Below are 15,291 nucleotides of genomic sequence, written 5' to 3'. Positions count from 1 at the left end.
AGCACAGTATCGGTATTAAACCAATATGGTTACATTTAATTTCAGATTTACCTTTACAGCCTCTTTTTTTTTTTTGGTCTACTTTTAGGATTCTTAAGATTTCAGTCCACATTAAATTAAACTTCATGCACTTGACTATAGACACATGTAGTCCCTGTGTTAATTATGTTCCATTGCTGTATTTATTAATTTAAATGACTGAATTAGTACTGTTCTGTTTCAGTAATATTCTAATTTGTTAGAAATCTATGGAAAACGTGGCTACTTTATTGCAGTCATGTAAACATGAATACATGTGTTTCACTACAACTTTAAATAATGATAGGAGCCCAGTGACTTGGAGAAGTTCACACACACAGACATAAAAGGCATGTACTTCTGAAATTGTACAGAATTTTTCATGAATGAGACAAAAGACTATGTCTGCGGATTACAAAAATCATAAATAATGGCATTACAATTCCATCATGTCAATTAAATGATATTCTCTGTTTATGTATGTTATTTGATGTTATTGAAACCCTTAGATCCTCATAAAACATCATTTAAAATACTACAAGGATACACAAGGCTAGCATGTCAAATGCATATTAGCAACCAAAGAAAATTGCTAGGAAATGTAAAATCTCTCTTAATGAGAGAAAAGTCCGACTATGCTTTTCTTCAGGAAGCTGAACTTAAGGGAGTGAAGCTATGTAGTTTCAGAAATTTGGATGGAGCTGGTATGTAATGCAGTGAAGGGTGTCTGAAAACAAGAAGTAATTGTTATAGCAAGTACAGGATAGTTGTGAGAGTATAATTTGTTAAGGATAATGACTGCAGACAGGTGATAGTGGGAGGAAAAATGGGATATATTTTGAAACTGAGGAACATTTAGGGTCCTAGTTCTGATGACCCATACTTTTCTGTGAAGTTTTATGAGCAGCGGATGGCAGGAATGCCAGATATGGGAAATAAATTGTGTGGCAGACCTTAGTGTTTGGTTCAATTCAGCTATTGATCATAAATATGGAAAACTGAGTCCTGCAAATCTACAAGGGAGGCCCTTTTTGAAACTGGAAGTAGCAGATGGATGGGTTGATATTTGGAGAAAGCATAACCCTGAGTAGAGAGCAGGCACCTTTTCGAGAGAATTAAAAGTGCAAAGGAGTAGTATATCAAGTTTTTAGGATGGGTCCCTTTTCAATTGGATGTCGTCAGTGCAAAGATTAAATAGATCAGGTTGCCTGACCATGGCCATGGACATGTTGTAGTAGGCAAGAGGAGGTTCAGATGAAAGATAAATGGTGGAAGTGGAAGCCATCATTGTGGAAATATAGGATTAGGGGGGAAAGTAGCAACTTTATTTTGATGAAGGCACTTTCAAAAAAGTTGCATATGGAGGAGATAAAACTAAAACTTTAAAGAGGGTGGGATGCTGGAAAAATGTATTTAAGGTAATTGATGAAAGAAAGGTTTTGGTCTAGCGGGGATGTCAGAGTAATTAAAGGATGGAAATGTAAGGGGGGTGTAGAGGTAGTTAGGAAATGTTGAAGAGTCAACAAGAGGATGGGTTTGAGTAAGGAGGAATGAACGTTTCAGATTTTGATTTCAGACTCAAAAATCATTGTCTTTGAGAAAGAACTGAAGAATACAAGACTTGTGTTGAGTGTGTGGGGAAAGGCTGAAAAATTACCTTGTTTGGAAGTTAAAGAAAAGAATGAAGGAATGTTGCATAAAAAAATAAGGAGTAAGAGAGATCTAAACTGATTCATAGAGTATTACTAGGCATATAGCCCAGGAGAACAATGAGGCCCATGTCCAATTTCCCAGTTATCCCAATGCACTGTCTGGTTAATGGATCTGCACAAAGTCATACAGTAGGCCGATGGAGGATGATGAAATCAAACTCTGTAACAGGAAACAGCTCATTAACAGCTTACAGCCTTAATCCTCTGCACTAACTGCCTGACCACAAATGACAGCTGAGGGAATCAAACCCTGCCCCACAGGAAGTAGCTTGTTAACAACTCATAGCCTTAATCCTCTGTGTCAGCAGCCCAGTCCTAACACAGGACAAGATGGAAATATTAAACGTTCTGGAATATTTCTACTGTGAAAATTATGCATTCAATCAGCTGAGAGGGATGGGATTATGAGAAAAACCAGGGAAAGGAATTTCTTCATATAGGAGGGTAGTGATTTGAGGACAATGAAGGTGGAAAAGCTCTTGGAGAGGATGGATTGGGTGTGGGGGATTTTATAAGGCTGTGAGAGAAATTGCACTAAATCACCCCTGGAAGATTTATATTAAGGTTCAACTGACTGGAGAATTTTTAGACTCCTTTACTAAGGCTCAGGTGTTACTAATTACTGAGGGAGGACAGGATAGAATTGAAACAGGAAATTACCAACCCATTTCTTTGATAATTATGGGCACTGAGATTTTAGGAATGACTCTAGCATCTAAGATAGATAAATGTAAGACCAGTTTGGCAGGGGAGGAACATACATCTCTGTAAGGAAGTAGGGATGGATGAAAGTAGTTGGTGGCTTTTAGGAGAATTTATTGAGAAGTCCCAAAAAAGAATGATATTGCAATGTTAGGGTATTTTTTCACTGTTATGTACAGTGAAATGGCCTTTTTTTGTTTCAGATTGTAGAAGAAATAGGAGTGGGAAAAAAATTAGGAAATGGCAAAGGTCCTTCATGGTTTATCTTGAATTCCATTTATTTTGAATGAGAATAGATAAAGGGAAATGAAGGTATGTAGGGGCACCAGACAGGATTGACCTTTTTTGTTTTGCCCTTTTGTTTTGCCCTTTTGTATTTTCCCTGGAGGTTTTGGCACACGGGGGGTAATGTCTTATAACTAGGATGGCAGTGGGAAGGAGTTATTTTCTACTTCTCACTGATGATTCCATTTTGATAAGAGATAGTTTGAGGAGAATTGTGCTGGAGGGGGTGGTTATTTTATGAGGGTAGGTGGAGGTAGGCCTTGAAGGCAATTGGACAAAAATAGTGCAGTTAAGCACAGGTAGTACAGATGGATCAGGTGGGGGGGGTCACTGAGATTAAATACTTAGGAAACAAGGTATATGAGATGTGAAAGGCATTGTCTGTGTGAATTATAAGGAACTTATTAATTAGGTCACCAAATGTCTGAGCAGTTGTTGGTGTAGAAGATTTACCCTTTCAGGAAAAATAAATATCATACAAATGTTGATAATTCCCATGGCATTTTATCTTTCCAGGTATATCCTATTAGGGGAAAAGGGCAAGTTGACGGAAAAGTTTCAGTCTTGTTTGTGACAGCTTTGTTGGGAAACATGAGAATTGGTTGACTGATATAAATAACGGGAGCAGAAAAGTCAAAACCTAAACTTTGACTTTGGATATGTCGAAGTGTAGGAAAAAAGGGGAACCTGCAATGTGTGACTGTGGTACAGCAAGGATCTATATATATATATAGATATTTCCTTCTCAGGTAGTACAGAATACTCCATTGTATTTTCAAGCCACGGAACAAAGGGGGGGGGGACTTCTTGGCAATGTAAATAACTCAGTGTGGGTCCTATAGGTTTTAGAATTGTCTGAAAATTTGGTATATCTGGGTTAAATCATTCTGGAGTGAGACACTATTTTGCAAAACAAGGCGCCGACAGATTATACTGGCAGGAAAGAGAGGTAAACAACAGAAGTGGAAGGAAAGTGGGAAGGTGCAGACCTTAGAAATGGGAGGTGCCTCAGGTGTGTCATAGCAAAGGGATGGGAGATTGAGAATTTGACTGCCATATTAGGAGGATTAACACAAAGAACATTCAGGCATACAGAAGGGTTGTGGCACCCCAGTTGGATAAGGGGACAGAAAGAACATTAAACTTAAATGTCAGCAAGTTATATGCTACTATCTAAGGGAAGAGGAATCATAAAACAATTAAGGGGTAGAAGTAGGACGGTAACTAAGCTGGGTGGCAGATATGCATAGGAAAAGTGTGGGGGGTTTAGAGGAATGGGGATCTTCTGATTGTTTATGAAAATGTGACTTATGGTGTGCATTTTTATGAAGTGGCTTTTATTTTAGTGTTTTTGTATGTATTTTATAAACAATGTAAGGAATTAAACTGTGGACATGCTGTGCCAATGTATATATTTTTTTCTTTTGTGCTAGATATTTTGTTACATAGAGTGCGTTTAGATAATATATTTAATAATTTGTGTAATAATATAATAAAAATATTAAAAAGCTATGTTAGTGTGTACTTTAAAATAGATGATGATGACCACACCAAGTCTGAGTATTATGGGCGAATAACCCCTGTCTTGTCTTTACAGAGGATGGAGTGTTCGGAGTACCCCTCACCACATTACTTGAGTATGATCAGAAGATTGCTCCAGGTACTAAAGTACCACTGGTACTTCTCGAGGTAAGAACTCCATTCTTTTCTGGCGACATTGATTGTCCTGTAGTTGTAGTATTATAGTACCAGTCCATATGGCATTGCCTTATACTGCGCTCGTTTATAATGAGCACCATTCTTGTTATTAAGCCAGACATGTAATCTGCTGTAATAGATGACCACCTAATTTAATGTGTAATTATGAGTAAAAGACAAAAATATTACTTACATTTGATAATAGAGCACTGATTTTAATACTGAAGTTTGCAGTAATGTTGACTATTTTATATAAGCCTGCACTGCAGGCAACAGTCAGTTTTGTCAATATGACCAGTGAAGTTGTATTTTTACTGTCACTTGATAAGATATATCTACTGGTGTAAAATGGTATACTATAACATGGGGAGGTATACATTTTAGAGTGAATGGTATGTGAGTACAAGTTATGCTAATGCATTTAAGTGTATTTCTATGCAGCATATTAAACTCTTTTGTATTGGATATGCATTTGCCTTTATGCTGTTGACTGACCTGGTGACTGCCCATCTAGTGAAATCATCTGCTATATGTAAATCAGAAGTACTTTGTCCAGCTCAAGCCTATCGTCTAATTAACAATTTTAAAGCATTTAATGTCCATGCTGTCAGCCAGGTCTGTATTATAGCATAAGCAAAAAGCAATAAGTACTGCTTGACTAGAAGACTAAAACTGAAAGTATAAACCCCAAAACAAGATAATAAAGTCTATTAACTGCTAAAATACAACTCTTAATTAAGTAATTACTTAATTAATTAAAACCTGGCCAACAAAGGTACGGTATATGCTACTAAGGACTGACACCCTTTCAAATGCCCAAAGTGGGACATGTTTTATGGAAGTCTGAGATTTTGAAAGGCATATCATACGTTTAACCAGTGCAAAAGAGTGAACTTCATTTGTTTTGTCTTTTCTTTTTTTTGATAAATTTGAAGATCATTCTTGTAGACTTTGTTTTTTATACTGTTTCATGCAATATATAGGGGTTTCAGATATAAAATAATTGCTTTAGGCAGGTATTAAAAAACATAGGGAATATTTTTTGCCATAAAGTCTCTTGACATTTCACATTTTTCATGTTTTTTATTTGTTTTTTTTAATATAGGACACAGCTACCCAAGTAGGGACTGTCCTGCATGAAGATAGAGATGTAGCAGTCCTAATATAATCTCAGTTTAGTGACAATGAGGAAGGAAGTGTCTTGTTTTTTTATTGCTGCCTTTGGGTTTAGAACCTGTAACTGTTCCACTACTTTTTATGTCACAAATGGATATGAGTAACTAGACAACAGCTCCCCCTGGTGGCATCTCATTTCCTCACTTTCCAGTCAGGGAATTCCTACAATTTGTGACCATTAAAACTGGTACATAAGACTGACTAAGTTAGTGGAAGAACACCTGTATATACTATATCTTACCATAAACACTAATTAAGTCAGGACATTGCCTATTATAACACATTAATCTTTTCAAAAGAGGAATGAAACAGCTATTTAAAAACAGCAATGTTGTATATTTAGTCACTGGAATGCTATCCTTTTTTTGCCATCATGAGATCTGACTCCAGCAATCTTTCTGGGTACTCCACCTCAGAATTTTATGCAGCCCAAATGATATCACACCAAGCCATCTAATGACCTCACTGCAGATAAGGCAGCATCACTGTAACAACTCCCCCCCTTATCTCATCCACTAACATTAAATTTCATAAGATTAGTCAAAACCCTGAAAAATAAAACAATAGCTAAATAACAAAAATGTCCTCAGAATTTAGCCATGTCATTTTATGTTAGCTGTCCACCACTAAAATGATCCAATGCTCAAAAGGTGTAACACACCCCCAGAGAGTAACCCCCCCCCGAGGAAAACTAGAAAAAAAATGCGTAAATAATATGAAAATCAACTCAACTAATTACTAAACACATAAAATGATAAAAACATCTAACTAAACTGAACATTTACCTTTACAAAAGACACCACCATCCACGAATATAATTCATTACAAACAATACTCGTGGTATTTTTATGGACTATAATAACATAAATGCAGTCCAAAATTATAAACTGCTAATACACAATAGAAAAAAAAAACATGAAAAAATTCTGAAAAGTTTATTGCATGATAAATGGAATATGTGTGCCTGGACTTACAAGTTTATAACAAACTAGTAATCACAGCATATGTTATAATATATCATAAGTACTATTTCACAGTACAGATATATTACTCAGTCTCATGAATGACTCTTCCACCTATCCAAAGCTGTACCATACATACCCCTACAGTACAAACATTGTAGATAAAACCCCTGCTCACCACATGTTCCATATTTAATATAAGCATATTTAGGAAATTACCTAATTAAAAAATAATGGTGCCTCTGGTTAATTATTAGGTTAATAATAATGGTTGCATTCATGTAAGGAAATAATTTGCCAAAGAAACTAATGACAAAATGGTGCTAAGAAGCAACAGCAAACATTGTGCAAATATTATCACTCCTGCAAATTGTTTCACAGAGTAAAAATAAAAGTGATTATCTTTTACAGTTAAGGATTGGTTTATGCTATGCTTATCTTTTAAGATGTTGTAGTGATACCAGTTATATTGTCCTGTGATAGAAGCAGTAATCTAGGGACACATATAAACATATATATATATATATATGTATATATATATATATATATATATATATATATATATATATATATATATATAAAATCACAATTGTGTATATTATTTAATCAGTGTACAGATGCTAAGGGTGATGCTAGTTGTTAAAAAGTGAAATGGATAATCGTAAAACATGTTTATTGCAAACCAAAAACAAAATAAATGCATAAAATTACCATAGTCAGTTATAAAACAACAAACGATGCAAACTATTTGCAATCAATATAAACTGTTGGTGGAGCAGGAATTAACACAGACTAGGTATGTGAACAATATTAGCACACTGTAGTAGTAAACAGAATTGTTTGCCACAGCCTGTTAAACAAAACATCATAAGTGTTAGTTACAGAAAAAGTGGGGGTGCAAAATGCATTCTTCCAATGAGACACTATATACATTCTTACTGTAGCTGATAAAGTAATAAAAATAAACTTCTTTTCAACTCCTTGAAGATGACAAAATGTCCTGGACTGCAATGATAAGGTACTCCTTTTGCTTGTAGAGATAGATGTGTGGCCTGCATCCAAAGCTCATTGACATATGGACACTCCCAGAAGTTGTGACAGTTATCTGAGAGCAAATGTAGGCATCTGTCACACTTTTCTTGGACACTGTAGCCCAGTACTTCTCTAGCTTCAATGCTGCCCAATAGCCATCTTACAAAAATTTAAATTGGTGGTAAAATGGAGTATGAAAATTAGAAATCTGCAAGTCCTAGATATGGGCGAGCACGTTTTACATAAGAAACGTATGAGTTTGTATGTAGTGGATAAATGCTGCCCACTCCATTTATGTGGTAAGAAATTAGTAAAGCACACAAGCCCTTGATAAGAGAAGGTAACAAGCAAGTTGGCTTCAAGTGTAGCTCACAGTGGTACAGGGTAACTCTGAATGGACAGAAACGTTTTCAATGTGAAAGCCATTGTGCACTTCTTAATACTGAGGAATATTAAACTTCCACTGGAGGTGGAAGGAAAAAAATAACATTGGGTTTTTATGTCTACCAGAGATCTAGTCAAAATTAGACATTATCTTCTGTATTTGTGTCACCCAAGCTTTAGAGGAAGAGGTTGGAATGTGCCACAATGCATAATACAGTTTAGGACAAAAAATAAAATTTATAGCAGTGACTCTATCCAGTAAAGAAAGATGCAAATTATGATATGTCTCTACTAACTGAAACAAGTCCGACTATAATTTGGCAAAGAAGTTTGAAAAGATAGTACCAGTGGAAAGCTAGATTGCTATGCCTCTTTTCTCATTTTAAGAGCTGCTGCAGTGACAGGAAAAATTTCCATCTTAGATGAATTGACTTTCAATCCTACTACATCCTGGCATCTAGTAAAAACATTGACTAAAATTCAAAATAAGTCATCTGCTAACATCAGCACCTTAATTGCCTTACTTAACAATTGCAAACCCTTAATTTTGGGGTAAGAAGCTCTTAACCTAACTAGTGGATCACATACTAGCCATGTACTCATTTTCAAGATCAAAAGGTTTAGAGGCCAAAGACTCAGCGAAAATTCTTGCAGGTAGTTTGCTATATAAGGCTTATAGGAAGCTAACAGTCTCCAAAATGTGGTATCTAAGACTTTCTCAAAATCAATGAAGAAAGCAAGAAAAATGTCTTCAGCTCAGTCTGCAGTGATGTCAGTAAAGTCCTTGTGTGGTCAGTGCTTGACCTCCCTTTTACAAATCCAGCTTGAACTTTGTGAACAAATCCAGGTAGTATTTATTTATTTATTTATTTATCATTTGTTGACTGGGAAAGTCCGACTAGGTTCCTCAGAGCCTGTTTTCAGTGGAGGCTCGGGGAGAAATGCTCCATATGGAATGTGGGAGGAAACCAGAGTACCTGGAGGAAACCTACGCGAACACAGGGAGAACACGCATACTCCACACAGAAGGCACCCCAGCCGAGAATCAAACTGGAGAACCTCTTGCTGTGAGGCGACAACGTTAACCGCTGCACCACTGTGCCAAGCATTGGATTTGGCTTCATTATTAATTAGAGATATTAGCCTACAACTCTCATCATTTAATGGATCTTTCCATGGTTTCAGGAGACAAAAACAGTAATACTACACCCTGCATTTATAAAAGAGCTTTGCCCGCACAACATATGGTATTAAATACATGGATAAGTGGTGTAGTCAGAACATTCACCTACAGCAGGGCTAACTACCTTGGCTCTAGGTGATTCCCACTGTTGAAGTGACACCCTGACTCCGTATGCAAAAATAGGAAAACGGGGTTGTGGTGGACAAATGAATGGATGGATGGATGGTATAATCAGTACATCTTGCAAAGCTGAGTACAAAATAAAAATCAGGCTCTCTTTTCCTTTATGAATAGCCTTGAAAGCTCCTGTTAGTTACTTTTCACTGAATGAGCATGAGATTGTCCCAGAATTGTAAGAGCCCATTCTATAATGCCATTATTCAAAGAGAAACTGATTTACCCAAGAAGAGCATGACTTGTTAAGAATGGTGTCTCTGTAGAGCTGAATATAAAAGGACCTGAAAGTTTGCATGATATCCTAGGGGGCAGTCACTAACAAGTCTTTTATCTGAGGGTAGTGATGGTCATCTGATGTCTATACTGTTTCATCTTAAAGACCAAAGGTTTGCGTGGTCAAAATCCTTGCATCTAAGTTTGAAGGGCTTCCCTTCTGAAATACCATCCTGCTTTTATCATTACCAGTTGAGCTAGCTCATGTTTTGCCATTTTTCTCACTTTGAAGTCTTTCACTCTATTTTTTTTTTTGCATTCCTCCCATAAGATGCCTACCCTAACACACAGGATCAGCTCTTTGTTATCTAATTTACCAAGGTAGCTAGTTTAGCAGTAGAGCATTATTGCCCTGAGTTCCACTTTAAAGGATTCCTACCATATAAGTATAAACATACCATTTAAGGCAGTAAAATCCATATAATGTTCCAACTTCCATCTCATATAAAAGAAAGAGTCATAGCAAGGATTGGGCAAGGGGGGTGGGGAAAGACATGTCAAGTGTAAGGCTTTAGGAGAAAAGCAATCAAAATATGCTGATCTGTTAGTATTAGAATACCAACATTAATTTCCTTACCAGGATTTCTGAATGCCTGTATGAAAACAAGCTACGATACTGCTTTTGCAGGGAACAATGAAGTGCTTCTTGTGTAGTATAATTTGTAGGAAGCTGCTTGTTAAAGATTTTTAAAAGCCAAAAGTGATTTATTTTACTAGTTTTGATATAGGGTACATTTTTTTTGTTCTTTAAAATGCATTCGGTAGGGTGACAGGTTGGGGAATATACCAAATGCAAGATGAGACAGCCATGGCTCTGGTAAAAGATATGTAAGGTGTCTGCATCCTCTCAAATCAGAGGGTCCATCTTCCACTGTCTGACTAACTCAGAAGAAGGGGATTGATGATCATACTCCAGTAGTACTGCCTGCTGTTCTGATAGGATGCAGGACAGAGTCGCTGCTTGTGTTGCGCTAGATTCTATGTTTTTTTTTTAAATAAGCTAAAAATGAGCCTTCCATAGCAAGTACCATTAGGAGATATAATGGTATAGCCTGTAGAATCACATGCAAATAGCCTACCCACATCTAGTAACTGTATACCAGCTGACCTAGCATGCAAGACTTTCTGAATCTTAATATGCATGTCTGATTTAGGATTGCAGCTATCTAACACAGAGTCTAATATGGCATTAAAGTCTCTTCACATAATTTTTGGAATATCTGGACTACTCTTCGCCTCTATATACTCAAACACCGTCAAAAAGAAGCCTGGGAAGTCAGTGTTATGACCATAAACATTACATAACAATCTAGGTGCTGTAGATTACTGTGGTGTCAAAACTACCCTTTGACCTTAATTGACTTTGCTCGCATCAAGTATTTCTCCAGCTAGTTTCTTGCTTATACAAACAGAGAATCCTCTTTTGGAGGTATCTGAAAGTTGTGATATACTGTACAACAATTCACCTTGTATACCAGCATTTTTTTTTTTTTGCTGTTTTCAGTTCTAGAATAAATACTATGTCTGCTTTCAAGGAGTGTAAATATCCCCAAATGTGTATCACATCACTGCAGAATGCAGTGTGTGTAAGAAAAGCAATTGGCTATACCCTGGTGCACAACGTATTGGGAATAACAATATCTTTAAGATTTATGACAGTGGTACTTAATCATAGATTGTCTAGAAGTAAAACGACAAGTGAGAAATGTATACACGTGTTTACCTTAGTAATTGCAATCTGCTTCTTATCCACTTAATTCAATTTGGCAGATTCTATAGAATTCTCTTTTTGATCTTCAAATGCAGCAAATATGTTAGATACAGTGATGTCAAACAGCTGGTGACTTACTGTTTTCATCTGTAGTCATTCCAGACTGTCTGTTTCCATTACATGGCTGCTTAGTTCTTGTGAAAAGGACATATTGTTAAAACAGGAAAAAAGTTGCATACTTTCCCCTGCTAATAGGTGTTTCAGACTGCCTTCCAATATGGGTGGACTACTCTAGTCTATTGCGTGGTGTGTACACATGAGACTGCTTAGAAGCAGCTAGATTATAAGGCAACACCTCATGTAGAAAGGATAATGTTTCATCAAGAGTATCAGACATGTAACACACTCTCTAGCCATCTAATACATAGAGTACCTAGATATTTGAATGTAGAGGGGAGATTGTTTTTATAACACAAGTATCTCACATTCTAGCATTGCATCAAAGGGAAAGTCTTGACCTTCCAGTTTAAATTCCCTGCCCTCCTTAGCTTTCTACGATAACTTCTTCTTTGATAAGTTAAAAAAGCTTTATGATAATTTGTCTTGGGGGCTGACCAGGTTTAAGAATGGTTTTAATGGATGGTGATACCTCTCGAGGACAACAGGGTGATCAATGTTAAGAGCATTGGGCAAGGAAGTCTGTAGAAACACAATCAAGTTCCTTTTAGCCATAAACTCTTTAAGGCCTATTAAATGCAGGTTATGGCACTTAAAATGGTTATTTAGGTTGTCCACTATTGTGGAGAGGTTTGTAAAAATTCACTGGTGTTCCTGCATGGCTGTTTGCATATTCAGAATCCAATCAACATATACTGAAGCAGCCATTTCAAGCAGCCCACTTTAGCACTCATCTGCTTGATTTAATCTCAGTTCTGGATAGCCAGCTAATTTAATTCTGCAATGTGTTCCAAAACTTTAGAAGTAAGTGATCTTAGGGTATTGAGTTTAATTTCAAAACTTCGAAGGAGTTCTCATTCTACTATGCGAATGGCTACAATTGCAGACTTTCGGTGATGCAATGAAACTGGCAAAAAAAACCTATAAATAATCACATAAAAGCTATATTAGAATAATAATAACATAATATAGGAACTGAGTCAGGAGCTAACAAATCATGCTCCCAACATGTTGAAGGCCAGCTCCGCCCCAGGATAATCCTGAAATATTAACACCTACCCATTTTTAGAGTATGGAAGTACTGAAACATTAGTCATATTTCAATTTCTGTAAGTTGCATACGGTATATGTTAGCTGCAGTTTTTTAGTTCCAGTCAGTTGTCTCTATGGTGACTAACAAGTTGACCTATCATTGGATCCTGCTTAAACTGATTGCCTCTGTACACTGGCATTTGAACAGAGATATCCCAAATCCACTACATGTAACAAAACTTGTATTAATATGTATGCATATTAGTAATTTACTTATACCAATGATAAAGTGCATTTAGCACTGAAGGCTCTTTTGAACTGGTTTCTCATTTCTCAAAGATTCCTGTGCCAATCTGCAGTAAAGCCTTTCAGCACTTGGCCACATCCACTGTGTTTTAGCTTTTGTAGTTTTACAAACAGCTGTGGGAGAAACAGTCAAGGGAAAGGCATCTGAAATAACCAAAACCCTATAAATCAATATTTTTTCAGAGTTTTATTACTAAACTTAAATGTATGATATCTGGGGCTGTTTAGAGGATAGTCTAAGCCATCTGCACTGACAAAGCATGATTGCTTATTAACATTCAGCTGTGCTGCTCCAGTTATCTCCCTTCCAACCCTTGACACACATGTCCATAACATACTAATGGGAAGTCTAAATTAGGTGACATTTTTACTTGTACCCAAATACAAGGAGTAAAATATTTCATGCAATTTGATTACTTAGCATTAACATCAAATGAGTTCAGCTGACTGCTTTAAGAAGGTAGACCCTAATGAGAAGTCTGATTGGTGGGGATTTTCACATTTTTTGGTTTAGCCATATCTCAACATGTATACTTTTATTGACAAATCTACTGCAAATTTCAGGCGTACAAAGAAACAGCAAACAAACCATTTATAAAATGTTATGTAAGGTGTAATAGTCTGAGCTACTCAACGATACATGTAGTAAGAAGGCCTTTCCTCTCTTTGGGAGTGGATAACATCTAGTTTTATAAGTTGTTAAATGCACATGACATGCTGATGAATGACAGCTCAGTATCTGGTTCATGACCTCAAGGTTAGGGGTACATTCCAAATGTGCTCACTGTCTGGATGGAGTTTTCAAAATGCACTCTGGGTTCTACCTCCCATCACAGACACAGGGTGATTACCTGCTCGAATTTGGCCTTGTGTTTTGCATCTGCACTTGGTCTTTTGGCATGGATGGTGACTGAAAAGTATCCTTGAAGACAAGTTCACTTGTAATATTAACAGATGAATTAATGAAAAAAAAAATAGAAAATGTAAAACAATTCTAAAAGTGTTGAAATGTGTGCTTCTATGCTGCATGTAGGAAATATTTTTTTTTACCTTTATCACATAGGAATAAAGACATTCTAGTAAATTAAAATGCATGCTTTTCAGGTACAAGCCAGGGCTTGCAGATTCTCCAAAGTTTTTTTCTCTGCTTATTAGAAAACATTGTTAGACAAACTGTGGGTTTTCAGAGGGTGCTCTGACTTTCAGTCTTCACACAAATCAACCTCATATCCACCTATCTTCCTGTTGGTGTATACCCCCATGTTATGGCGTATGCCCATATTTCCTTTTGTAGACTGGTATCCTATCTGTTTATGCATATACACTATCAGTCTTTTGCAAAAAATCTTTATGGCTGAGTTAGATTTTATCTCAGGGTAAGTGTATGTTCTATTGTAGCTACACATACACCATTTGTATCACAACTGCAGTGATAGTGCTGCATTCTGCCATAACTGTTTCCAGCATATTCCCTGGGATGTGAAAACAATGTTTTGAGGAAAACTAGTACGGGTTTACTTTTAGGCTTTAAATCGTTGTGAAACTGTAAGCAATAAATATCAGATTTTACAAAAAATTCTGCTTACAAGAGAGAAGTAACTGATTTCAGTTGTACAACTCAACGCATTGAATAATATGTAATGCTGTTTCTTTCACTGCTGTTGAAACTAAGACAGAAAGTTAGAAAGTGAATTTGTACGGCTTACTTACTTCAAACAGAAACAGAAACATGACTTTGATGTATTACTCTTTACTTATTCACCATAAATGTACCTACGTGTTCAACACAACCCTACATTTTCAGATGGATTTTTTTCTGTGTTCCAGCTTATTTCCTGTTTGGAAAAGAAGGGTCTTACCCAAGAAGGCATTCTCAGAGTACCAGGATCCCATTCCCGCATAAAGGTAAGCATTTTCAAAGTTACTGTGCTGAAGAGCTGTAAAGAGCAGAACACAAGACCTACTTGTGGTAAAACATAAATATATAGACTTCATTTGATCTGTGCAGTCTTATTGAATTCCTGGATATCTGGGTTCTAAATTTGAAATGACCTAATTTGCACAACAAGGCATACAAGGCTTTTGTAAAGATCTTAAAGTATACTAGTAGTTAATAATAATATAGTTTAATGCTGTGCAAATGAGGACAGAGGAAAATGCAGGTTCTGAAAGTGATAGCATGTTTGAAAGGGCATAGACTAAGGAACCAGATATAGCACAGCTATGTGTACTCAGATTTTGGAAAATTATACATTTGTCCCAAGCCCCTTCAATAAATTCATCACACCGAATGATATTTGACGACCTTTATTAAAACTTCCATAACATAACTTTGTTCACCAGCTTTATTATTTACAACTGTACATAATATCATTGCTTCTAAACACAGCATAAACATCCTTGTAATGTTAATCAGGGCAGCGTACCTACTCACCCTGCACAGTAAGCAGGGTCCATACCTCT

The 15,291-nt window shown here is 36.4% G+C and overlaps 1 protein-coding gene across 1 annotated transcript in view; it reads left to right on the top strand.

Moving 5' to 3' along the window:
* ARHGAP40 (Rho GTPase activating protein 40) overlaps positions 1–15,291 on the top strand; it is a 442,695-nt gene that overhangs the window by 341,259 nt on the left and 86,145 nt on the right. Inside the window, exons 7-8 of the mRNA XM_044090378.1 lie at positions 4,315–4,406; positions 14,656–14,733. Of these exons, the coding sequence (XP_043946313.1) occupies positions 4,315–4,406; positions 14,656–14,733 (170 nt within the window). The remainder of the gene's footprint in view (positions 1–4,314; positions 4,407–14,655; positions 14,734–15,291) is intronic.

Source organism: Protopterus annectens, chromosome 12.part0 (genome assembly GCF_019279795.1).
Source record: "Protopterus annectens isolate FY-2018-M chromosome 12.part0, PAN1.0, whole genome shotgun sequence".
In the NCBI taxonomy this organism is placed as follows: domain Eukaryota; kingdom Metazoa; phylum Chordata; order Ceratodontiformes; family Protopteridae; genus Protopterus; species Protopterus annectens.
The sequence above is the reverse complement of the archived record's forward strand: the minus strand, read 5'-3'. Positions and strand labels throughout refer to the sequence as shown.